The sequence below is a fragment of the Lepisosteus oculatus genome, chromosome 11, assembly GCF_040954835.1.
Source record: "Lepisosteus oculatus isolate fLepOcu1 chromosome 11, fLepOcu1.hap2, whole genome shotgun sequence".
Taxonomy (NCBI): Eukaryota; Metazoa; Chordata; class Actinopteri; order Semionotiformes; family Lepisosteidae; genus Lepisosteus; species Lepisosteus oculatus.
Genome location: NC_090706.1, coordinates 37,483,790 through 37,511,251, shown reverse-complemented (window position 1 = coordinate 37,511,251; position 27,462 = coordinate 37,483,790). Strand labels below are relative to the sequence as shown.

The 27,462-nt window shown below is 38.0% G+C and overlaps 1 protein-coding gene across 2 annotated transcripts in view; it reads left to right on the top strand.

Moving 5' to 3' along the window:
• unc5a (unc-5 netrin receptor A) overlaps positions 1–27,462 on the top strand; it is a 194,511-nt gene that overhangs the window by 146,656 nt on the left and 20,393 nt on the right. For both annotated transcript variants that reach the window (XM_015350036.2, XM_015350034.2), the window contains 6 exons: positions 5,103–5,267; positions 13,981–14,169; positions 14,936–15,235; positions 18,542–18,629; positions 19,279–19,447; positions 23,555–23,788. In XM_015350036.2, coding sequence (XP_015205522.1) covers positions 5,103–5,267; positions 13,981–14,169; positions 14,936–15,235; positions 18,542–18,629; positions 19,279–19,447; positions 23,555–23,788 — 1,145 coding nt within the window. The remainder of the gene's footprint in view (positions 1–5,102; positions 5,268–13,980; positions 14,170–14,935; positions 15,236–18,541; positions 18,630–19,278; positions 19,448–23,554; positions 23,789–27,462) is intronic.

Sequence of the window (27,462 nt, the reverse complement as noted above, 5' to 3'; positions counted from 1 at the left end):
CACACTCATGGCCACTTACTTTGTTTTTAGAGCGCATTATGAAATATTACTGATGAATACCTTGAAAAGCTCACAGGAAGTCAAATGAATTAATGATGTTGAAAAATCATACATCTACCTGTACCGTGTTTGTATCCCATCTCCAGTGTGTTCCTTTATTATATTATAAGTATTTCGGAGCAGTGCTTTACGTTTTGGAGAAGTGCCAAATGTTCCTTAAAATAAAATAATCCATGCTATTTCCACTTCTCTCTCTCTTTTTAATAAGGAAAGTAAAACCTAATTGTAACTAAGTACGTATTAATACAATTATACAGGAGTAGTTGTCAGATAAGTCCAAATAATGAAATAAACTCCACATACTGTATATTGTAAGACTTAAAATAGCATACCAAAGTAGAATTCTGAGATTAGGACTTCATTATATTGTTTCCTACTAGTTGACTATTGCAGGAATCGAATTTCAGTTGCTCTTGGCCTGTGGCTTTTGTTTCTCTTTTCTCTGACATTTTTCCACATTTATAATATTTGAATGAGACTCACTCAGCCAAAGGATAATTGTCTCTCAGGAGTGCTGGTTACTGACTGTGTGTTAGATGTTACTGATGCTTGTGAAGCATTCCCTTTCAAGATGTAAAACTGCAGTACAGTGAGGGAGAAGTGATTTTAGCATGTCAGACTAATCAGAATGTTTATAGTGAGAAAGCATTTGAAATTACTGTCAATTTGGTGCCTCTACAAGTGTATTGGTAATAATAAAAGCTTAAGGATAAATGTCTGAATAAATTATGCATAAAGAAACAACCATGGCAGTTGTAGACCTAAAGCCAGTGTTGATGTATTTTACTGTGTATTTTGTGAACCTCATTAAAATATTATTTAAATAGCACAGGATGTGTAGACCAATTTTGAGCAAGGAACTATAGTAGCAGCTTCTGAATCGACTGCCTTTCTGTTCACCATTCAGTTACTGCTCAGGTAAAAAGATACCATTGCCACAGACTGACTTACAGGATAGTTTTTTTTCTTAAGTCCATAAAAAAGACGCATTGCCATCATGATGAGTACCAGCTGGGAAAAAGTAAGATGTCAAACTTATGATGACCATAGCATGCCTAGGCCTGGATTAAAGGCCTGCAAGTGATGCCATAGAGGGTAATTGTATTCCACTAGGCCATCTGTTTGCGGAGTTCGGTGATGATGGATGTTGGTTTTTATGGATAAGCAGGGAGGGTAGGCTGGAAAAGGCTCTTGCCGGAGTTTCTGCTGCAAAAAGGGGGTTGTAAACAGTTGCAGCACATTTTCTCTTCTAAAATGAATCATGCACTGCTTAAAGCGCTGTCCAGCAGAGTGAAGAGAGAGGCTAATGGGACAACCATTAGAGAAAACAAAACAAGCAAAGCCTTCACCCAGCTGAAAGTTCTGTCTGTCAGCAGCACTTGCAACAAAGGTTCAGTGCAGTTTGATTCTCCAAGAGGATTCTAGTGCTGTCAACTGTACACAAAGCAAATGCAATGGCAACAATAAAAAGATTTCATGCTTTATCTTAAGACTGGATAAAGCCTTGAATGCCTTTATTGCTGGCAGTACAAGGAGAAGCAGTGGTTGAAGAAAAAAAAAGCGAGTTACCTTTCTCGTTTGCTCACAAACTCCAGTTAACCATTACTGACTTTATTTTCCAGAGGCTGGTAAGCTTTGTTTTCTTCACTGGAAACGTATCCTTGGGTAATTGATGAAAGTATTGAACACTAGTGCATGAGACCATAAAAGAGAGGAGCAGTTAAAAAAAAACAGAAAATCTAATCTGTGCCGTTGTCCATCTCTAATGCTCCCAAGAGCAAGTTGAATGGCTGATTGAGTGGATATGGAAATAAAAAAATGCTGCTTATTTTATCAGTTGCCTGTGCCCTGTCATGAAATACCTACAGGCACAATGTTTGATAATTAGGGTTACACGCCCTGAAGCTTCTGAATTTGTCTCCCAGGATTTTTTTTATCAAGCACACACACACAGCAGAGATTGTGCATGCTCGGCAGGCTGCCCTAAATAAATATCATCTAAACAAATTAACTTGTCACAAAATGAACCACGGCAACCGGCAGAAAAACACATCGCACACTGGCTATTTTTTCTCCTCTGCCTCCTCTCCGTCTCTGCCTGGAAATTGCAACCACAGGCAAATGGCTTGTCCCAATCTGTCACTAGACCGGGGCCGCTTGTGACACAGGAGAATCCCTCGACAATTCAGATTTATGAGAACACCGTCCTGTTAACCAACTAGCATTCATCATCATTTATGCAAAAAAAGAAAGAAAAATAGCTTGAGTTTCATAGAGTATAGTCTATGAAATTCAGTCCGCAGGCACACTTTTTGAGCACGTTTTGTGTATTAGGATGTTGCTCCTGTTTTATTTCCCTTCACCGCTACCACCACAATGCCTTTCTAATTTTTCTTTAAAGTAAGATACCGTACTCCCTGTAGACTACTGCCATTTTTTGTCGATTGCTCTTTAAAAAAAAAACTTCTTGCTCAAGCAGTGAAAAAGCAGACAGTTGAATGACTCCTGCGTGTCGTGATTTGAGCATTTCGTTTTGTCCCGAGTCGTGGCGAGTTTGGGCTGTAACATGGTCATGGATTGTGAGGAAGTATTTCTGACAAAAGTCAACTTGTTAGTAGATCGTGTTTTGGTATTTTATGGAGGAAGATTTTGTCACAGCATTCAAGACCAAAACTGTCTTAATGTATGCATTTCATCACTCATCAAACACAGTGGAAAGAATGTGGTAGGTGTTTCATTGTAAATTAGTTCCAGAAAATGAAATATGATGTTCTGACTATGAGCACTACTTATTAATAACTTCTTCTTAGGGGTTCAACCCTGCTCAGGATTACAGGATTTTATTTGGTCAATAAATGTCCCAAAATCATAACAATCATGAGTACCTCGTTGTCCTTAAATTTCCAAATTGCTTAAATTAGTGTGGCAACAAAGGTATCTCTTGCTAATGTACAGGAATTCTGTGATTCTGGCTACAATATATGTATATCAATGTACATAATGATACAGTTAGCTACTACATTGGTTATACATGCACTATATGTTTATTTTTCTTAATTAATTAATTCTTTATTTCTTGTACTTGGCGGAAGTTTCTGTATATTTGAGTTTTCTCTCTCATTTTTTTTTATAATAATAAAATTTTATTTTCTGGGTCATCATCAGCATCATTAACATCATTATTTTATTATTTATTTCAGTCCTCTTACTTTAATGCCTTAATACCAGCTTTTTTAGATCAGAAAGTTCTGTTTAGTCTCTAAGCAAAATTCATTTTTATGGTCTGAAGAGAAAGTATGGTGTCTAGAATCATAATGCATTCATTAAGCATTAATTCCTGAGTTATTCAGCTCCATCTCCCAAATGATTGACCACAGTGTTAAGCATCTCTGTCTGAATATGGGTCCACTTAATAGGAAGCCAAACCAATTATCCAATTATTCATGCTCTGTGCAGATACAACTCATTTCAACATAATTTCTACGGAGCCATTTTCTAAATTTTACACTTAAATAAATCTTTATCAGAATCAATTCCATATGTATAGCTTTGGAATGTGTACAATGGAATGATGAAAGGACCCCTCTTTTAGACTTTTTGAAGCTACTATTATTATTAATAATAATAATAAAATATTAATCGCCTCACGTTTTTTCAGTGGATGATATTTTAAACATTTTTCTCCAAGGGGTATTTAATTTTTACATCTAGATGAACATCTATTAAAAATATTTGCCTTCTTCTCCTGTCCCTTTCAATGGTCACAAAGGTGTCTAGTGACTGTCAAAGTACTCCCCAGAGATCTGATATATGAATGTTCTCTCTAAGTAGCTCTGTAACCTCTTCACATTTTTCGCTAAGTCCCTTATCTCCATAGAACTCATTCTGCTTTGGACCACTAATTGTTTATAAGCTCCAATACATTTATATTTAAAAAATGAGGCAGAACACCAAAGCAGTGTTTTCATATCCATGCTTCACACACCTTTGTGTTTTACCTGTGTTTCCCCCAAAAGCTCTAAACCTCACACCCAAGTAACACTTTCCTTTTCTGATGATGTAGGTTACTTAGTGGTTTAAATTCAGTGCATGTATATCCACTAAATATATTAATCAACACTTCGAATGCTCCTGAGTTACAGTGTGCTAGTCAGTTTTAACTGATATGTTTTGCAATTTTGTGTTTCTTCTTCAGTTTTGTGGTATCAACCTGCTGCTACATCTATTGGCCTTACTCCACTTAATCTGCAGTTCTATTCATACATGTTAGGTGAATTTATATCCTTAGCCCTAAGGAAACTTAAAAAATCAATGAGCAGTTTTATGGATTATTAAAAATTCATGATCCTTACTTCTTTAGGGATTTGTCACATTCTTCCTTTAATTGTTTTCTTGTCTTTTCATTCAATTTATCCCTAGTTTTTTTTTTTATTTCCTGCAAACCATCCTCATTTTTACCATTCCTGATGGTCTTTTTTATACAACTAAGATATTTCCTGTTACCAGTATCTTTCATGATAGAAAGAACTGTTTCTGCAGGATGCATTCTTAAATGACTTGATGTGTGAGGCTGCTAATATCAGTCTGTATTTCAAAACCTATATAAGGCTAACAACTCAGAAAACATTATTATACTGTGTGGGGGGCTGAAACACAACATTGGAATAGTATTGCTGCAAAAATACTGTCTCTCAACTGTAGTATGAGGACAAGACCTACTGTACACAGAAAGGGTGACATACAGTACTGTATCCATACCACACAGTACTGGTTATAGGTTAGTAAAACATTAAAAGGGTACCTCTGAATGGTTTTCCATTGCACAGGACATATTAATGGAAAGAGATCAATGCATACCTGAAACCAGGAGGCTTCCATTATTCATTTTACATGAAAAAAATGGTCTTAATCCTTTTTTTTTTACTGTGCAAAAATGAAAAAAAGCATCAGGAATTCACCCAGTAGAAATACTGTGCCAGTTCACCAGTGGATTGTCAGTCATGGGTCTGTGGTTTCACGGTGTTCGTTGTTTTTATCACCAGTGGACGGAGGCTGGACCGAGTGGAGTAAATGGTCAGCCTGTGGAGCGGACTGCACCATGTGGAGAAGCCGGGAGTGCACTCAGCCAGTGCCGGGAACCGGAGGCAAAGACTGCCAAGGCCTAGATCTCCAGTCCCAGAACTGCACCAGTGAGCTGTGCCCACAAAGTGAGTGTTATGCCATCTGACCAATTGTGAAAACAGGATAGTCTTCTGTTGCGCCTCTAGTTGGAAAAAAGTGTGACATTCCAGTGGTTAACACAATAATGAAAGTTAACTGAAAGTTATGTTTCCCATTTTTCAGAAACAATGGTTAAAGATGTCAGTTGAGCAAGAGACACCAGTGTAGGTTTGGAAAAGGTGCTGGACTGTCTCTGGTGAAACAAAACACAGTTTTTGTTTTTGTTTTTGTTTTTATGGGATCATAAAAAGCTCATTGGTTTTTTTTGGGGGGGAAAAGATAAATTACATTTTTATTCCAGTGTTTGGGAAAAAAACATTTATTAATTCCAGTGTTTGGAAAAAGCCACGGTGCTTTATCATTAGCTCTATTCTTAACTTGCAAAGAAGGAAATGGATTATTTTTGGACAGAATTTAATTAGTAAAACAAGAAGATAGGAAAATAAGAAAGGTCAAACAAGGCCAACTTATTTCTTCTAAATTCTAAAGTTAATTAAAAAGATGTGCCCTTTCTAAATCTATGTTGGTCGTCTCTTAGAACGCTGTGTTTTCGATATATTGTTCTATTTTAGTTCAGCCTATCATTACCATATCTGTACAAGTAACAGATGTAAGGTTAGCAGGACAACAGTTTTCCTTCTCCTCTGTTATGAATTAGTTTTATGTTTGCAATTGTCCAATCTAAACTGCTGGGTTCTGCTGCCTTGCTAATAGAAAGTTTAGATATTCTGGCAAGGGGTCTGTGGATAATGTTAAATTAATTACTTTAAATAATATTAATAATAATAATAATAATAATAATAATAATAAACTTAATTGTATGTAGAGCCTTTAAAGGTGGCTTCTCAAAGCGCTTTACAGAATGAGAACAACAATAAATAAAAAGAATACACAAGATAAAACACAATTACAATATACAGTGAAAGATACCATAATACCCTAGCATATTTTTAACCATCCTCGTCCTGCTTAGTGTCAGACAATAGTATACTGCTGGAACTTGTTCTGTAATATATTGTAGTGCATGTTATTGCAATTATGTTTGTTGTAAACTTGTAAAATATTAATTGAAAAAAATCATTTTGTTATCTCCTAAGATATTTACTTGAACCTTTACATAACTTTTAATGTTGTAGACTTACAAAATGCATTGCAGCACCTGCTGCAGGTTGGTGTACTGTTTGTCTTTGTGTTTTTGACCATTTTACACAATCTGTAGAGTTCTCTCTTCTTAATTAAACCATATAGGCCATGCTTTTTTTAACTTGGACTTAAGTTTTAGCAATGAATTTGTTTTGAGCCTTATAACACTATGGGTTATTTTTAGACCACATTATTCTCAAGATTTATTTTATTTCTTCATAGTCAGATAGCCACTATTTTTTTTAATTTAAACCCTACGTTCTTTTAGAGATTAAGAGTACATCAACTGATATTATAGTAATGCCATGTTTCTTTTCTTTCAGTTTTGCTATCGCATCTCCTCTCTTGTTGTTTGAAAAGATTAGATTAATCAGTTGGTGCTGTTACAAACTGGGTAAAGAATTAGTATTAGAATTAGAATAAGCATTTCAGCTACATCTATTTCACCTTCACGATTTACTATCACAGTATCCGATTTTATGTGTGGACAGTTGAAAACTTACGATAATCTAATATCACATTTGCTTAATGCCTTCCTGATTTTAATACACAGTAAGATGCATCTGTTTTAGGTGGTCTGCTCTGTCCTTAAAAGTGTCCTGCACTTTTTTTTTTTAGTTTAGCCCATATGACTTTTAAACTGCCTGTACCCTTGTGCTTCAGTTCTCTAGATTACAGGTCATTTATGATATATAGTCCTACATCACCAGCTCTTCTATCCTGCCAAAAATTGTACCCACTAATTTTATATTCGACACCATCATTCTCCTCCAGCCATTATTTAGTTATCCCTGTGTCACAGTTTTCTGATAATGCTGCAGCCTCACATTCTTCCACATTCCATCCCCTGTGCTTCTAACAGTGAGGTATAAACATTAAAGAGTGGATATTTTATTTTTTAAGTCTTTTTTTCTTAGTGTTGCTCAGAGCTTGGCTGACTTGAGAGCCAGGGCTCTCTGCACACCAGTTTTCCTAGTTTATAATATTCCTCAGCTACTTTAATCTTAATGGGTATTGATTAAAAGATCAGTGCTTAAAAGATAGATGTTAATTGTATGGCCAAATTAAAGAGAACTTCACTGCTAGTCTGTGATCTACTTTGGATATTAATTTGTAATTATATACATAACAGTTTTTTTTTCTACCCACTACATATTGAACTTACCGCTCAGGTTTCTTGGTCTTTACTTCTGTTTAAATGATGTGATACAGTATGTGATGGTAAATACACTGTAGCACTGAGCTAGAATAAGACAGCTGAATGCTCGTTATAGTGTCCAGTGATTGCACTTTAAAAATATTTGACACATCGCAGCTATCTGGGCAAAGTGGTAGTTAACAAGTTTTCCAATAACAACTGTGAATACTTTCCTAGTGTAATTAAAAATATGGTGAATTATGCCACTTTACAGTGAGGGCATAATAGTGCTGGGAGGATTTCACATTGTGGAAGATAGCTAGAGACGCCCAGTGTTTTACAGCACATACCTACTCATTAATAGACAGACATTGTGTGAATTATAACCAGGAAGATGTCAGCCATTGGGAAATGAGCAGTAGGCTTTACTGAGTTCATGGTACAGTTGGTGCTCATCCAAAGCTTCCCATTGAGATCTCTTTTGCATCAATGCAGATACAGTACTTATTTGCTGCGGTGTCCTACAGTGATGAACTCAACTATGGAGAATATTAAGCAGGTCTTATTAATACGATCTGCAATGCAGATATGTTTTAGAGGTCAAGTTAAACATAATGGGTTGGTGGCCTTGGCAACTGAAGATAGAGCTCAGACTCCTGTCTGTAGGCTCAGGATCAGATATATTTCTGTAGTTTCCCAGGTGTCGTTTTAATAGCTGCATTTGACATAAAACACTGTAATGCCACTGGAAAGGAAAGCAAATTCCTGGTCACAAACTGCTCATAGCAGATAGAGTCCAACAGACATTGACAGAATTCTGTGTCATGACAAGCAGAGGTCTTGCTCCATTGGGCCAAGTCACAGAAACCTCCAGAACTGGGAAAGTATCCCCTTTAGTGTGCCTTGAACTGATTTTGTGGTCGGCTGCTAGTTCAAGCTTTAAATTCCTCTGAAGAAAAAAAGATGTATAGCGTGGTTTGAAAAACAAGAGTTAAGCACAGCAGTTAAAATTAGATTTTAATTTTCCCATCTGTGTTTCAGATATATAATTACACTGTGACCCTTTTGAAAACTCAGTTTGCTAAGCCTGGAGCATTAGATGATTTGCCACAGAAACATTTCTGTTTTCACTCATTATACAGTAAAGGGCATATGTCAGAGCTGATGATCACAAGTATTCTGATCTCTTAAAAGGGGAAGCTTTTGCGATTTTACATAAGCCAGGCATTCCTTTTCTGAGCTAGTCCTCATGCATTATTCGGATATCCTTATCATTGTGTGAAAGTGCTAGATCACAAGCTAAATATTTGCTCTCCTCAGCATAATGAGGAGTCCTGTTTAAGCTGAATAAGCAAATTACAGTGAGGTATGGCTGAAAAAAACTAAAACAGCAGAACATATATTCATTTTGTCATTTGTACAGATTTTCTGAGAAGCTCCTGTGAAACTGGGCCAAGTAAAATTAGAGTAACATCAAAATGATTATCATCCCAATTTGTATAATGAAGTATAAAATTATAAAAGCTTGCTGCTGCTTCAGCTAAGCACATTATGAATGATTTAAGAACCAGTGAGTACAGAACTGTTCATTGGATGTTTGCATATTTTGTGAGTAGCACCTGATCGGCAGTTTAGCCCTGTCATTAAACATTTTCTACTACTGAAAAATTCCTTTATTTTATGGCCCATTTAAATATGTTAAAGTGTTTAGATTAGAAAAGGGTTTATCATACTGGTAATGTATTTTGTTTTTCAATTCTTCCACTGCAGGAAACACTACATTAATAATAATAATACTATTGGTAGTGTCTTGTTAATTAAGCTTTAATGTCTTGTGGCTCTATCCTTAGATTTACTGATCTGACAAGTTTCAACAGAAGAAAACTGAACTCTGATCCATTATCTCAGTGAAGTTGCACCTGAGTCTTCTCCACTCGCAGCTCCAGTCGGCATTCACGTCAATGACAGGCAGCATGTGACATCTGAGGTTTCACTTGTTACCCAGCATCCAGTGGAAAGGGACTGCTGCCTTGCCGGGAAACTGTCATGAACATTTTGGCGTTACACAAATCAGAAACCGTCAACACAGCTCACGGCTAGTCAGACATACCGCAGTGATTTAAATCAACAGGGAGCCTGATTAAATAGAGCTGGATCTGTTACTCAGAGGTACACGCACAATAAGAGATCAGTGCAAACCCCAGACCTTTCCTCAAAGAGAAGAAATTAATGCTTACCATCACCGGCCCACACACAAACACACAGTCTTCATTAACTTTTAAAACACACTACAAAGGCATCTGTTGCTCAGAAATGCACATCTCTCCGCTATGACACTGGGCAAAATGTGGCAAGGTGCATTTGAAAAGAAACAGCCATTAACCTTCAAAAGGGCAGGAGCTTGTTTATCAGTAACCTATTCATTGCAAATCGAATTACTTCAATTTGTAGTGAAAGCTTTTTATTTGTGTGTGTTTTGAAAGGAGCCCGATAGAACCAGAGATAAAAAAGGTGTCAAGGTGACAACAACTGGTTGATCCTTTTAGAAGCTGGAGAGAGAAAGTGAATGAGAAGTTGTTTTTCTAAATGGCAAGAAATGCATCCGATCGTAAAACCTAATTATCCTTGTCAGTTTAAGCCTGGTGGACATCGTTTTAATTATTCCAACGCAATATGAAAATCAATGAGCTCACCAGGAGAAGCCTAGCTGTGGGCTATAGTTAGTAAAAGAGGATCGTTGATATGTGCACCTGCAGCACCTGATAAAGCATAGGAGCAATCAGCTGATAAGCTGGGGGGAGATTGGAGAGAGAACAAAGAGGTGAGAGAATCAGAGAGGTAAACCTGGACAGAAGTCTCTGTCAGCTAAAAGAGTCATGATGGGTGGGATCGATCGTGTTGGGAGGTACAGAGAGCCTTAGAGGTCACTCCTAGCATCTCAAACTCACTCTCGGTAATTAAACCTGAGCCGCTGTCTATAAGTGCTGGCTTACAATGCCAGCTTGGCTATGACAGGCGCACTCACTGAATGCAGTCGAAGGCTGTGAATTTTAGAGATTTATTTTGAAGCATGACGGATCAGGATGAGTTATGTGTAACCATCCTCCAGCCTCTGATGGGGCATCTCCGTGCTGCTAAGTGAAAGGAAACTAATTGCATATCCAGCCAAGTCCCCTATATCTCCTTTCTGCAAGATGGGGGAAATGAAATGGCATGAATGAAGCAACCCGAATCAATTTAGTGATGATGACAGCCCTCCTCCTTTCCACTGTATTCTTTCATTTCCAATGAATGTGTTGGTTGTACAGCTCTGGGCACCCTCACATCTCTTACTGAATACTCCAGCGCAAGGAGCTTCTGAGCAATGTTCCACATGCACTTTGCAGGTTTGCCTGCAATAAAGTGAAATTGTTCCTCACAAATAAGCTTGACACAGATAACATAATTGACACTGTTTGATTTGCGACTTTTCCTTCGTATCACCTTGTATTTAGATTCCTTCCATCCCCACGAAGACAAAGAAGTGAACCTTTTTATGTTTTTCTCCCTCCCCCATTCATTATTCCTGGCATTATTGCCAAATATTGAGTGATGAATGTCTTTATTTAGTGGCTCTACTGTATATGCATGCACGGGGTTTAAGAAACGCATGCAATTTTAAATAAATTTAAATACATTTTTAAATAAATAAATAAATCGCATGAATAAATTTTGAATAAATATGACAATCACATATTGAACCTGACTCATTTAGGTATTATTTACTCCAGACAATGTTCTAAGTCTCACTGTCTGAGTAAAATTAGATAGTTAAATAATGTCTTCAGTAATGTTTAATTCAACTTATGTAAAATTATCAAAAAAATGTCAGAAACACTTAGAATACATAAATACAGTCCAATATCTGAAAGATTTATTTGAATTGTGCGAAGTGGTCTTTGCCAGTACACTCATAAGCAGAAGCAGGCCCACAACCTTGATGACCCCCCATGCCCATGACATTCCCTGTTTGCAGGGTAGGGAAAAATGGACGTAGCTTGTCTGCTCAGAAGTGTAAAATCTTTCAAGGGACCTGCAGTGTAAAAGCTGTTCCAGTGAACCGAGCACACTACCAAAAGGTTAGAGTGATTTCTAGTGAAGCAACACGGCAGAAGGAGGAGTCTGGCATAGATGCTGCGTGCCCCAGACTTTGACTTGATGATCCTGGCACTGTCACCTCACAGTAAAAAAAGACTCTGGAAGAAGAGATGAAGGATGACACTGGGTGGAGAGCACAAAGAGTGGAGGGCCATCCGTCATGTGCTTTGTTCTGAGGCAGGTGTCGCATGACAGAGTTTGCATGCCTTTGTGTGACACCCTCCTTTCTGAGAACAGGGGATGAGATAACCCCATGACAAACAGAACACAAATTCAATTGACAGCTGACTGGATGCATTAGGCTGTACTTGTGCTCTGTGCTTAATTCATCAGGCCATTGTTTGGCCTCTCAATCAACACTACCTTGCCTGGAGTTAATAGAATTGCTGTAATTACATCTGGATAGACAGATGCTGTAGGTTCCTTAGTTCTTATGATTTGCTACAGTATGTCTTCCACGTGCCTCATAAACAGTAATGTGCAAAACATATAAACACACACACCGGAAGAAGGCTCCACAGCCAAAATATTGTGTTTCCTTTCTTCTCTTTTCAGCATGGAATAAACCTTTACTTACTCCTTATAAACACACATCTTATAAATGCCATGAGGGCATTCGGTTGATTTTCATTTCGTTTTTATTTGCTATTCTCTGCTCTGTCGAAAGGAAACTCAGTGTGGGGTGTAAGTGGAAGTAAAACAAATACTTTTGGCACCTTTACACCTAATCCCTTGATTTATGAACTCTTAGTTTACAAATCTTCGCTATAAGCAGAAGCACAGATGTTTTGGGCATTCTGAAGAGATGTTCACTACAATAAAGGTGTACCCTTTATATCAAAACAGAGGACACCTCCCACTTTAACACACAGCACAGTTCACAGACATGTTCTTAGATTTTTTTAGACATTTCATCTTGTCTGATTGTTAACTATTACAATGGGGTGATAGGGAAATTATATATCATAAAAGAGTGATTATCTAATTACTATTATGATGATTCAGCACTCTGTAAGGATAAAATCCACTAATGCTGAGTGGTGTCTAAAACTTTAGGAATTAATCAAAAGGTTTAATGTGGAAAATAATATGAATTTTGTTTGTGGTTTCTGAATTTTTATCTTACAAAGCCTCCACATTGGTAGGTAAACTTGCCCCCTCCATACACAAAACACAGATGCTCTCTGTGAGCTCCAAATATTTGTACAATACACCAAGACCTTTTCCAACTAAATGTAATAGTTTTGAAGTACTGAGCAATAGTTCATAAAATGTTGAGGAAAAAAAAACAAGTATCCTTCTTGGCCAAGTCTAAAAATAAATGCTCAGTTATATGAAGTAGCCAAGGGTCACATTGCATGGAGATTTTGGTGCATGTTAGTTCCATAGATCCTCACCTCAAGATATTTGACAGAAATCACAGTCAATTGTCTATTTTGTTGTATCGGAAAGAAACATTTCTGAGAATTGACACAAAAAAGCAGTCATTTAAGAGTGGAAAGAGATCCACTCATACTGTACATGTTTCTAGGGCAACTAGGATCTGACATAAACTGCATATGACATGTCAAACGTCAAGCAGAGCTGAGCCCATAGCTTTTGTTGGAAATAGCAGTATGCAAGATGGAGGTCAGACTATAGCCATAGAAAAAAAATATATTTGTTTTTATTTATATTACAAACTTTTTGGAAAAAATCCCTTCAGCTTTACCTTATGAAACACAAATCTTCTGATACCCTGGTGACATTTATGGCTAACTTTGAAGAAAGCTTTGTTTTGACACACTCTCCTACATTTCCTCTGTGCTCTATCTCAGTGAGATGACAGTCAGTCTTGAAGTGGACAGGTTTTGGTATTAAAAAACGATCATAGAAGAATGACGCTGGGGCCAAAACATTAAACAGTCTGCTTTCTTGTTCAGATTATATTCAATTGGGAAGAGCTTTTGTTTGCGTGTACAGTACAGTACATGTGGGTAGTTAATAAAATATGGACCATGCCAAACAACAGGCTTATCTTTTTTAACCTCATAAACACTTGAGGCCATTTTGCATCTTACTTTATGGAGTTGCTTATTTATTAATCCATAAATTTTTTAATCTGAAGTGACGTATCATCATAAAATAGTTTTTTTTTGTTCTGAACAAGAAATTACAGTGGAGCGACCTGGCTAAGAATAAATATTAAGGGGTGTTCTGGCTCCCTTGGAACTTTTGGCAGTTTTTAACCAGTTTGTTATAGATTGACAGCTGATGTCTCTCCACATTTCTTTCTCTTTCAGCTGCTTCAGGCCCGGAAGATGTGGCTCTCTATGTTGGAATTGTTGCTGTGGTTCTCTGCCTCACCCTGCTGCTCATTGTGGTTGTTCTGGTGTATCGGCGCAAAAAGGAAGGCCTTGATGCTGATGTTGCGGACTCTTCTATCCTAACCACAGGTTTTCAGCCTGTGGGCATTAAACCTGCCAAGCCAGGTGTGTGGCCATATCTCAGAATACCCGTCTGCAGCAGGCTGTCATTTCATAGAAGTGACAGAGAGAACTGCCTGCAATTAACAAGTCTGAATAAAAGTGCCCACACCAATGTCAGCTATGATTGTATATCTGTGCCCGTTGTCTTTTGTGTGAGAAGTGTTCATTCAAAACTAGAAAAAAAAAACGTTTAAAACAGATTAGCCACAGTCGATGCTGCTGTCTTTTAGTCAACAACTAAAAACATTCTTGACATCCTGCCATTATTTCAGTTTTTCTTATTGTTATTGGAGCACCCTTGTTGGTATCAGCAAAAACATTACTTGTGGAAATTCTGATACTTTTCCGGCTTAAACTGTCGGTGGAAGCTTGAAAGCTTCTTAAAATGCTACGAATTCGAAAATGTTTTTAATGTGTTTTTTTTTTCCTGTGTTAGTGTGTCCGTCATTTGACTTGTCTGCACTGCCTGACGGCAATATCTGGAAATGTCAACAGCAAAGTGTTGTGGTAGTATAGGAGGAATAGTTCTACTCCTCTATATTAGCATGAGAATATAAGAAAACGATTATATATGTATTGAACTATATATTGAACTCTGAGCAATGAGGAGTGCAGAAGGAAACTACTTCTAAGGGATAGCTTGGGTGCTTCAGTGTGAACTGTATGTGTGGAAGAAAGAGAGAGTTGTCTGGCATTTAGTGTCTGGGCGCTTTAACCTGCCGAGCATTTGGAGATTTTCATGGTGGTCTATCTGTTTTTGTTCTAATAGAGAACTCCCATTTGCTTACCATCCAGCCCGACCTTACCACTACCACCACCAGCTACCAGGGCAGTCTGCGGTCTCGGCACGACGCCACTGGGAAATTCCCAGTGAGCAACGGCCCCTTGCTGGACCCTCTGCCAAACGGGCAGCACACACTGCACAATGGCAAGCTGCCCACCGACCCTGCGGACTTCATGACCCGCCTCTCCACACAGAGTTACTTCAAATCGCTGCCTCGAGACACAGCCAACACCTCCTACGGTACCTTCAACTTCCTGGGCGGGAGACTGACCATTCCCAACACAGGTGAGTTGGGCCACTGCTTTTCAGACGAAGACGTCAGCGGTCAGTTCAACACCTTCATCAAAGCTATGTATGGTGCTCTGATAACATTAAAATTAATTTATGGTTAGTATTAGGGTTACAGATGTGGCGAAGGATATGATTGAGGTTTAGGTACTCATGTATCTGGAAAAAAATGTCTATACATATGAATGGAACTGTACCATCATATACAACGTCTATAAAGTTGTGCCTATAGAAGTCAAATCTGGGCTGTAGGACCTTAGGGAATTTCTTCCAGTTGACTTTATGCAGCACAATAATTGAACATAAAGTTTAAGTGCCATCCAGAGTCCTGCCTGAGAAACTGAGAAAAGCTGCCATAGAAGCCATATAAAATGAGACAAAACACTTAGCACATAACAGATCAGGCATAAACAAGCACTGTCTGCTGTCTCAGCAGGTGTTAAAATTGAAGCTAGGAATGTAGAAACTATGTGGGAACACTGTGTCCAGATCTCAGCATTGATGCAGCATTGTGTTGTAAAGGTCAAGGCCTCTTTAGGAAAGCTCTTTGGCTCTTTCGGAAGTTTATAATTTTTTTATTTTATTTTCTTACACTTTGAAGAAAGTTTAAAGGTCCAGACACATTCAGTAATGCTAAGCAGTGCTATAGTACTACAGGTACACAGCGGTATGTGTCAAATCAAACAAACAGCATTTATATTCACTTTTATCCTCAGTGAGAGCTCAGGATAAAAGAAAGGAAAATAAACAGGGAACCCTTTTCATTCTGATAGGTCTTCTTAAAATTTAAATTGCGGTTATCAAAAAATATTTGTCCTGCAACTTTCACAGAGCTGTCATTTTTTAGGACACTTAGCTCCAGACTCTGTTGCCGAATGATATAATAGCTGACTTGTCAGGTTAGTAAGACAGTCTCTGCATTTAAGACAGCTGAAGCATAACACACTCCACAAAAGCTACCAGAGAGTATTCAAACTGCGATTTTCCTTCTGTGCCAAACTAGATTTCCTTCAAGTCGTCATTTCAATTTATTTTTAATTTTCTACATTTTTGTACAATTGGAACACTTCTGTTGACTCTGCAATTCCACTTCAAGTACTCTGCAAGTCAAAGCCTCTCAGAATATGGCAGTCCTTTCTTCTTCAGGTGCAAGCAACAGAGAAAACCAATATTCTTTATTGATTACAACTGGCTGGTGATGTTGCAAAACAAAACATATATTTCATTATGTTAACCATTACACAGGTAAATTACATTTCTCAATCGATTTACCATTTATTTCAAAGGCTAAGACTGAAATGAGTGAGATTGAGTTAAGCAAGTACAAAGGGCTTTAAACAGTGCAAGGTTATTATCTTGATGACTTAATTGTCTTGTGTGGGACTTGGTGGTAGGTAGACTAATTCAACCACCTGAGTGTTCATAAAATTATCTCATCAAATGTTAATAAGTTACAGACAAGTCAGCTTCAAGTCTTCAGGGAATAATATGTGGTTTTCCAGCAAACTACTGAAGGAAGAAAACCATCATTTTGATTGTTAAATTTATGGGATGGAATTGGTGCTTTTATTATAGTATCTTGGACTGGTGTTTGTGTCATACAGGCATGACGGTATGACTGGGTAGTTCTACTGCCTCATAACTTCAGGGTCCTGGGTTAGATTCTGGCTTTGAAAGTCTGTCTGCACCGAGTTTTCATATTCTGCCTGGGTTGAACTGGGTTTTCCTTTCCCCTGGGAGAGAGGTTCCTAGTATGACTGAGGTAAATGTTTGTTCCCACTATGTCCAGTATTGGATAATGTGACTAAAGCAGAGCTAAATGAGTTCCTCCTCTTTTTAGCTGTTCTGTTGTTGTGATCCACACATGCTCAGACTCTGCTCAGGTTAGCAGATCTGTAAGGATTTAATGTCAGAGTGGAAGCTGATAAAAATGGATTAGCTCCAAAAGCAGAGAATGTTGACAAGTGGAATATTGCATCTTTGAAGTGGCTGTCGTGCCTTGAGTCTGTAGCTCCTGGGCCAAAATTTCACCTTGCAGAGAGAATCCATCTCGGATTTTGTTTTCTTTAAATCCGGTGCCATTTTATCCTCCTTGCGGGGTTGAAAAACTCCAAGCAGACATTTGCGGAGTTCTCGGAAGAAGCATCCCCTTAGAAAGGTGATTTAAAATTTTCCTTATTCCGAGGACCCTGCTTGCTTCCTTGCCTGGTGCCGAGACAGTTCTGTTTAGAAATAAACTGTGAGAAGAAAATGAAAGAGCTCTATACTATTATTGACTCAATAACTGGGCCTATGTAACCGATATCTGAATGAGTGCAACATACTGCAAACTGTAGCAGCCAAGGTTTATGAAGAGGAAGAAAAGGGAATTAAATCTGTAATATTGTCTTTAGTTGCTCTATCATGATGAAGCACAAAGAGGTATTTCTTTTTATGAGGAAGCCAAGTATTTTTCTTAGCAGCCACCTTACTCTTAAAGAAACCATTGCACACAGTTTTAAGGACTGTAATATAAGCGGATGACATATATATAGCAAATGAAGACTGTATCTTCACATCAAGGATTATTTCAATGAAATATAATTCTTTCAAAGGTCAGGCTCATTTTCCTTTGTGACTGCACTCTTTCATGAAAGATCACCTCATATCCTAGTGTATCTAAACCAATAATAGAAATCCATGAGCTTTCAATGTTAAGGTGCTTTGTAGGAGAAGGTTAGACTGAGCACCTCTGCCTCTATAAACTGGAAAAATGTTCATTTGGGAAATCACCAGTTTGTATGCCACATCAGGTCACTGCAGGTGTGTCACCGTGCTCTTGAAGTGACCCTTTGTTTCACCGCTCATGTTTTTATATTGGAGTTGAAGCAATCTGACAAAAACCCAAGGTTAGCTTTACCTGCTGTAGTTCAGATTGAATCCATCTTCATCATCCTGTTCTCTGCAGGACTTGTCAAGAGTGTGGTAAAAGAGGGGAATATAGCCTTCAACAATTGGAGGATATGTCAAATTGGACATGTGGCATTTCCAAATATATAGCTTTTCTCCTGGGTCTGTTCTATCAATTAGTTTACCTTTAGTGATGCATTTCTCTCTCTGAATTGGAAAGCTGGTCTGTGGTCCCTTGACAGATATGACTAGCTGGTGTGGAAGTTCTTTGACCATGCAAATATATGAGTTTTGTTTCAGTATAGTGTGCTTATTGTTAGTCAGCACCTCCAAAGCCTCTGTAACAAGAGAAAAGCAGAAGTGTCCTGCAGACAATTACAAACTATTTTTGCTTGTTGTTCTTGTTTGCTCTAGGAATCAGCCTGCTCATTCCTCCTGAGGCCATTCCCAGAGGGAAGATATATGAGATTTATCTGACTGTTCAGAGAAAGGAGGATGTAAGGTACGTTCCTTTGCTTCTGTGTTCCCTTTGGAACAACAAAGAAAAAAATCAGAACTTCTTTTGCAACACTTATCAGAACTGATGACAATGAGCCCTCATTTTGTCTTGTTTTTAATTTAACTGTAGGTAAATTGTTCTTAATTTGACCATGCAATGTGACAGTACTTCTTTTTATTAATTAATTCATTTGACTATGGGGAAGAGCATAAAACTTTATTTCTGTCTTGTATGTAATTGTGGATTGGATTGCATTTGGTGTATTTGTCAAGATGGCGTATTGTTTAAATTTGATTGGTTTTCCAGTTTTACTAAAAGCAGGGTCAAGCCTGCTATTTTCCAAAAGCAGAATTAAAGAAAATAAATATTGTATTTCAGCATTGTTCACATTTTGTCGTGTGTTTGTCTTTAACTTTGAATTTCACATTAGGCGTTAAGGTGTGCTGAAAGGCAGGTAGTAAGAAAATTCAGCAGGATCTGATCTGTTTTGAGTTCCTCTAAGTTTACAAACGCCGTCAGTTAGTAAGGCGACGCAGCATGGACAGGCGCAAAGATGGCCTTTGGGAAACGTGGATGTTCAGTCTAAACGTTATTTAACTTTGAAATGTTGCTGTTCTCTCTGTCATTCCCATTGCATTGTTTCCTACTTGAGGTTGCCTCTAGCAGGCTGTCAGACCCTACTAAGCCCCATTGTAAGCTGTGGCCCACCTGGAGTGGTTCTGACCCGGCCCGTTATCATCAGTATGGACCATTGCTCTGATGCAAACCTCGACAACTGGGCCATCAAGCTGAAGAAGCAATCATACGAGGGGAGCTGGGAGGTAAGCTTCTGAGCTTAATCAGGAGTAGTTTCAGCACCCCCTGTTTCTGAATTATGTCCACCTAGAACAGTGTTACAACAGTCCTTTTTACACATCTTCTGGCATCCTCACACTGGATGAAATGATGGCGGAATTGATTCTAATCTCTCTCTTGCAATTAAGGCATCCATTCAGTTCATCCCAGTCATGATTAAATTCAGTTGAGTCCTCTGCTAAATCTGTTAATCTGTGTTAACAAGTGCACGTATTGCCTGCATGATGCCTTGTAATAGTTTCTTACAAATTTATGTGGCAATCAGACAAAATGTGTTTAGCCACTGGTGAAAGTAAATTGTCAAATTGCCTTCAAGGTATGCATCTCAGTTTCTGGATGACCCTGAAAAGTACAGTGTGTGGAGGAATGCTGGAGAACAGCAGGAGTCCTCTTTGGTGTTCAGTATCTTGCATAAATTATTTAAGCGCTCCGATGTTGTGGCTGTGGGGTGTCTGCCAGATGAATTGGCCTGTCTGATGCAGAGGTTAGGTGACCACATTTAATCATTCTGAGGGCCAAATCTATCCTACTGCCCCCAGACTGGGCACTGAGAATAAGAAAGAGATAACAAATCCAAAGGTGATCACGGTAAAGATCGATCTCATACACCAACGGTTGCAAATAAATGTGCTCGGTACAGCAGATTCAAAAACACTGACTACGTTTAAAGTAAATTAAATAATAAAATTACTCTGTGGAGCAATTTCGTATTGATATTTTATTGATTATGATTATAGAATGCAACTGCATTGCTATCCTGTAAACATTTCAAATAGAAGAAAAATGACAACTTAGCCAGTGTTGTAATTCGAATCTCATGTCACTGCTGTTTCTTCTCTCAATGTTTCATATGTCACCAGGCTGGGTCTGTTTGATAGAAACTGAAGTCGTACACTGCAATAGAACTCCTGGAGCACACAGCTGATTGTATTGATGGGTATATCAATCAATGCAGCCAAGGGAACCTGGTTATTTGGGCAATTTTTAGTTTTTTGTTACTGCAAAGTCTTTAAGAATCCCAGTTTCTCTCCTATATTTTTAATGAACACTTGAACATCATAGTCAAAGTCAATTGATCATACACAATACTTGCAGAAGTATAAATATATCATGTGGTGGCATTATATGTTCATACTCAACTTGTATGCTCTAGGTGACTCATACCCTTTAAGGTAATTGCTAACAGAAAGAAAGAGAAAAGTAGAATATCTAAATAAATTTGAATTTTTCATTCGGAAAAGAAATGTAATGACCTTTATAATCTGTTCATTTACAGAGAAGGATGGTGGCTTTGAGTCCAATTGGGGGAGGTGGGGGAGACACTCTTTAATTAAATACAGAATGAAAAATAAATGTGATCACAGGTCACTGAAAGACAAAGGAAGCTGTCCGCCTTTAATTACCTAAGGAGCGTGGTGTGGTTATGAGAGAGCTGGCCTCGCCCGCAGCCTTAGTGATGCCCTCTTGCTGTGTGCTCTGCATCATTAGGTTGTCAGTGAATCATTTTAATGCACTGTTATAAAGCAGTGCAGCAGATAAGCTGCACCAGAACCACGTGGTGGCTTGAAAACAGCACAGGCAGACCTTCACCTGTGAATCAGGCCTTCAGCTATGGTCACTGGACCATGCTTTCCAAAACTCAGGGAGAATGTTGATGTGCCCTTTAATTTATAGCTATTCATCCCCAAAGTTTATACCCAAAAAACCTAGCAATGAGCCATTGCTGTATTTTAATTGAATTGAAGCTGAGGTCTTTACTAGGACTAGATGTGCTCTTTCTAGCCAGCAGCAGATTAAGACTTACTCGTTCACTTTTGGTTTATTGTAAAATGAGAAGTCATGCTTTTTATTTTACTTACGCTATGATATTGTGTTTCCTTCTTAAGTAACATAGGCATTCAAATAAAGCTGGATATTATTTCTCAGTAATACTCCTCAGCTATTGTAAGTAAAATAAATAACTCAGTCTAAGCCATTTAAAATAGTGAAACAGGACAATCTGTGGCAGTCGTATATGGGCAGATATGAGTCAGATTTATTTTGGTGCTGTTACTATTGGATTATGAGAGAATATTTTGAGATATTTTCCTCTGCAAGATTACAAGTTAACTATACATCAACAGCTGCAGAATGTTTTAGATGTTATAACTGAAATGCAATTATAAGCATCCATTCCTTCCTACTATCCCTTTTTCTAACACATTGAAGTTGCTCTTGGATGTGTAAATTGAGTCAGAGAACTTTGTGCACTGGGTCATGTGAACATGTAATTATTCCAGCCATCCAGCAGGAGCCCCAGTTATGCAGTACATACTGTAAGGAGAACAAAAAAAATCAGTTAAAAAGATCCTAAAAACTGTAACTAATGTAACTAAATTTTCTATTTTTCCATGCAACAGCAATACAGTAAGTGATCTTCAATATAAAAGTCATCCTGCGAGCAGCATCAGATTTGTTATTCTTTAGCAGATGCCTTTCCCCAAGGTGACTTAAACTGAAGATCTGACAGAGGGATACTGTACAACGTTGTGCGTTGCGAGCCCTTCAAATGGAGTATTTACTGTAAAATCATCCTTTTATTTGCAGGACTACTGCACCTTTCAAACGTAGACTTAGGAATAGATTTTGAATGAAAGCGCTGCATCAGGCAAAAAAAATAGTGCTGCATTCAAGGTGTTTTGATCTCCACCATGATTTATTCTCAGCCTGCCTGTATTGCTGATGATGAGTCGCTCCCTCTTTTCCCTTATCAGGACATTATGGACCTTCCCATGTCCATCATCGGGTTCAGTGTATTAAGAACAGAAAGAAAAAGTAATGTAATTGGGGAACAGTTGTTGGGCTGTGCGTTAACAGGCAAGCATTCGCCATGATTTTGCGAAGTACTGAATGATCTTCTCAGACAAGTTAACAATTACACACATATGCCTAACAGATGGGAAATAGCCAGGAGCTCAGGTCTCTCAAAATAAACGTGTTTGTTTTGTTTTCCCTCCTGCATCCGTCATAGTACCAGCGTTTTCGTTCTAAATGACTTCCAGTGGAATTCTGAAAGCTCTCTAATGAGGGCAGCACATCCCCTATTTCATTTACTTATGAGAAAACATATCAGGCTAATAGGCTGCTGTTCACGCAGGGTCATCTTCTGCAAAAGCATACTCATATCCACAGACCTCCTATGGAAATCAAGGATTGCCAGCAAGGTTAATTGATGCTAACAACAATAAAAACGGTGCCTTTTCTTTTGTTCTTTTCAAACTTGATGGCATTCACAGAGCTGCTGAAGCACAGCCGTGCAGTGGAGGTGTAATTAAAGACAAGGCTACAATGATAGCTCCAGCATGATAGCATAAATGGGTTCCATATTGACTGAAAAACAAAACAGATTCTACGTCATGATTATTGTCATTTATTATTTGCTAGATGTTTAGGTTTTCAGATAAACAAGCTGTTTCTAAATGTCCAAGCACAGTCTTTCAGAATCACATCAGGAAGAACTGTATATAGTATTGGCATTAGGCATAATACCAGCACACTTTTGTAGCAGTGGTAGCCACGCAGCAGTAGGAGAAATAATAGGAGTAGCATTAGAAGCAGTTGTGGTCATCATTATCATCACCACGATAAATGTGCTGTAATCTGTGATGAAGGAAAAAGTGCTGCATACTAATTTATAATATTGTTCCTCTGAAAGCACATATCAGTGAGCAGGGAAGATTGATGCACGGGGTATGTGAAGGTTTGTGAGGAATGCAAAGGTGTCAGAGTAATGGAATTGCCGGCTCCAAACCTGTTCGGCTAAGCTAAGAAAGTCCTTGATTGGGAATGATGTATCAGGATTTACTGAGAAAAAAATATGTTTGAGAATTGCTTGCATGCATCTCCCTGGACCGGTTAATATGCAAGCTATTGCTTAAATAATCCATTACTGTTTGCTGTATTCCATATTATTCTGTGCTTAATAGGTACGGTAACTCAGGCTTGCTTTCACTCTGCCTGCCAGGCAGTGTTAGCTCCTTGCAGGCTGGTGTCATTAGGACAGCTAAGCTTGACATTCTTGCACTCTGTGACAGGATGTGCTGCAGGTGGGAGAGGAGCTGCCTTCTGACCCCTATTACTGCCAGCTGGAGGCGGAGACCTGCCGCGTCTTCACCGAGCAGCTGGGCCGCTTCATGCTGGTGGGGGAGTCGCTCAGCATGGCCGCCGCCAAGCGCCTCAAACTGGTCCTGTTCGCCCCAGTGTGCTGCACCACCTTGGAGTACAGCATCCGGGTCTACTGCATGGACGACACACAAGATGTCCTCAAGGTGACCTCCTTTACCACGTTTGTCTGGGTCTTGCTTATGTTGTTGTTGTTGTTGTTGTTGTTTTTAATGGGCCATTGCTCCTACTCCTTAATCAGAGAAGGGATAAGAGAATGGATCAATCTGACTTTAAAAACATATCTTTCTGAAAAGGTAAAGAACACTGCAGCAGCCTTAGTGACAAGATGTTGAGCTGCATATAACTGGCCTGGGCATCCTTCTGTCCAATCGTTTTTGCACGTGTGTTTTTATACAGCAGACCTTTCCAAGCAATTAAGGGTATGCATGCTCTTTCCATGGTGTGTTTTTGTTAACATCCAACCTACACATCAGCAAATTAAACCTAAATAGTTAAAGGACTAGATGTTCTTTAGGAATTCCCTTTAATAGACTTTTGAGTTTAAATTTACATGCCGAAACAACAAAGAAAAAAATCATTTCTGCGCATTCGTTATCTGTTCTTTTATTTGCCCGTCCCCACTTTCGGTTGCAAACACAGAGCCTGAGGCACGGTACATTTCTGGAGAGCCAGAAGAGCTCCTCTTTGGAAGATTTGCCAGAGTGGGTGACCTTTCTCTTTAGAGGAGCTAAACGTTCAGGGGTTTTAGTACAATTGCTGTGCCGAGAGACCATCGTTCTAGCAAATTAAAGCCTCTGCTTGAAGGGAATATTGGCACTTTCACCACAAAGTGCATTGTGGGGGAAAAAAGAGTCAGAAAGTAGATGGAAATTGATTGCTTCCCAACTTAGAAGCCCACAAAGAGTGTTTGGAGACATGGTTGTTGACATTCAATTTGCGGAGTTTGGGAATAAAAGCATCAATTTTAAAAAGGTCAGTGTTGCGACATGCACTAAACTTGTCGCACAGAAACTTCTTGTCTGAATGAAGAGATTGGCATCTTGAAATATCAACACTTCTGACTGACTGCAGTCTGGTTCTGAAGCTGCCTCTTTTTTGTTTGAGCACTTTATTTAAGCCAACCATAATTATCCACCGTAAATTTTATTGTATGACGAACCAATTTTTATTTTTATACATTTTGGACATTTTTCACTTCTTTGAACTTTCTGTTCTATTGACTTAATTCCTCTTAATTCAATCCAGTTCATGCTTTGAAAAGCAGTGGCAGCTGTCTGCATGTTTAGCTTTTCAATAAGGCTTAAAATATCATTGAATGAAAGTGAATGATAAAGCTGGAGACGCTGGAGACTTTATCTTTTGTTATGTTTTGGTGGAATTGTTTTTATCTTCAAATTTTAAGTGTGTATGATATGCAAAGAAATGCATATTGTCCACAAATATTGTAACAGTTTGAGGTCTTTTCAAAAGGCAACTGTGTGCACTTGCATTTATTGCTGATATATAAATAATGATCAATTTATTCATATTTTGTTCAGTTTGAAAAAAAGAACATTTTCAGTGTTTTAGGTCTGACTACAGTAACCTGAGAATTCCATTAGAACATCTACTCTTATTTAAACACTAGACAAGTGAAGCCCTATGGAACTCAAAACATTTTTGCAGAGCTGGTTTAAAACTAAAAGCTTTCTATAATGCAAACATCCCTTTTTCTACTTGTGGTTTCTTGCTAGTACAAAAAACTGCTTTTGTCTAAACATATGTGCCAGTTTTGCACAGATCTGTTCCCTTGAGTAGATCATCCTCTGTTTTCAACAAAACAAAACAGCTCTTACCTGTTAATAACTTGTCTAAAAGGATATTAATGGCCTTTTATAGAAGAGCAGGTAAATTACATTGGGGATTAACAGAGTGCTTGGAGGCGATCACAGAACAAAAGGGCTGCTAATTTATTGCATTGTCATTATGAACTAGCAGAGACCTTTTAAAGTTTAATTAGATAAAGAAGAGCTGGCTAAAACAGAGAATTAAAGCTGTTATAGTCTTTAGCTGGAATTACCAACAACAAAAACCCTTAAATTATTTTAGTTTATATTACTTTATATAATTTATATAAACATTTCTAATGTGTCATGTAAATGGAAAGGAACAAAAATAGTTAAAATAAGATGAAACATAGCTTTTTGTATTCATAGGTTAGGCATGAAGAGAGGAAACAGTCTGGCTACAGACAGAGAATTAGTTTTTTCTTAAGTAGACTTTGGAGAAAGTCCAAGCCTTTTATCGATCCATTTGCTGAACACACTGATGAATTGGAACCCATATTTAAGAGTTGTTATAGTATGTGTATTCTGAAGGTGTGTAGACTTGCAGTCTCCAAATCTTCAGAATTATTTTTAAAATGTATGATTGGTTGAAATAAGAGTGACAGTAAATATTTACAAATATGAAAACACGCATGTCCCCCAAGATCTTCTTCCAAGAGAACCTGGAATATGAGAGAGATAATGTCACTTTTCATGGTCTGAAGCCCTCTTAACCCTGTGGGACAAATGGCTTCCATAATGAAAACCCCACCTCCTTAAGATTCTCAAAGAGACCAGGGGTGTGAGCCCAAGAAAGTGACGTATTTATATTTCTGTATTAAGAAACCATCCAAATTTGATTTTAAAATATGAGGGTGTTGATAAATAGCATAGAAGCTTAAAAATATTGGGGATAACTAATACATTAGTAAACATATTTTAATGTATGGAATGGAAAGTGAATGTATAAGACTTTGATGTGCAAGTCTTTAGAGCAAATAGCCAACACTGCTGAAAATCAGGTAATACTGTCTATTTCAGGTGGGGTATAAAATCAAGCTGTTTGTGTATTAGCTTCCAAGTATTACCAAAGTGCTGTAAACAGTGAATACAGTGTCTTTTCTAAAATCCTTTTGATCGCCGCTTCCCAGTTGCCAATCAGTGCTGACAGCCTCTGTCAACCTGATACCAGCAGACAAAAGAAGAGTTTCAACTAATTAAAGCTAAAATAATGTTATTGTCTTTGATAATGAGCTTAAAATGACACCAGGGATTCCAGAGCATTTAGTCTTTGTGTTCTCAATATGCATAAGATCTTGCAGGACCAATAACATGAATATTTAAAGTCGAGACGGCTCAGGCCATGCGTCAGAAGAGCTTGGCGTTCACTTCCAAAATGTCACACTTGTTTTGTTTGTATCTCTGGCACATTGATGTCGCACTGAAACCAACATGATTCCAGTCCTTAACCACAAATCTCTTATCTTTCCTATCGGGTAAGTAGCTAGGTAGAGACTTGTGCATTCATTAGTATTAGGTCTTCATTAGTATTAGGGATATAGCAAAACTCTTTTATAGAAGTATAACATTGTTGCTGAGCAATGTCTTTCATGGTGTGTTTTTCATAATAAATGCAATTAAAGCATTATGTAGTGTTTGATTTAATAATATTGTGTCATGAAACAAAATAATCTGATTTAGTTTTCTTGGACAGCTTTTGGCTTGAGCATGGAGTTCACCTCTGACTTTGTAAAGGGTTAAGGAAAGATAATTTTTGAGGGAAAGAAAGCTGTATTTCTTTTTATATGTAAAGACACCCATTTTGAACAGCTGAGTCATTCAATTTTTTTTCACTGTTCAGATGGGTTGATATATTATCAACACAATTAAAACATTTAATCTATGATTCATAAAGTATTTGGAGCCCAGTTGTTTAAACGTTTCACACTCTACTTTTCTGCTAAGTATTTCCACATTACAGTAGATTTCCTTTGTTTCATTTGGCCATGTGA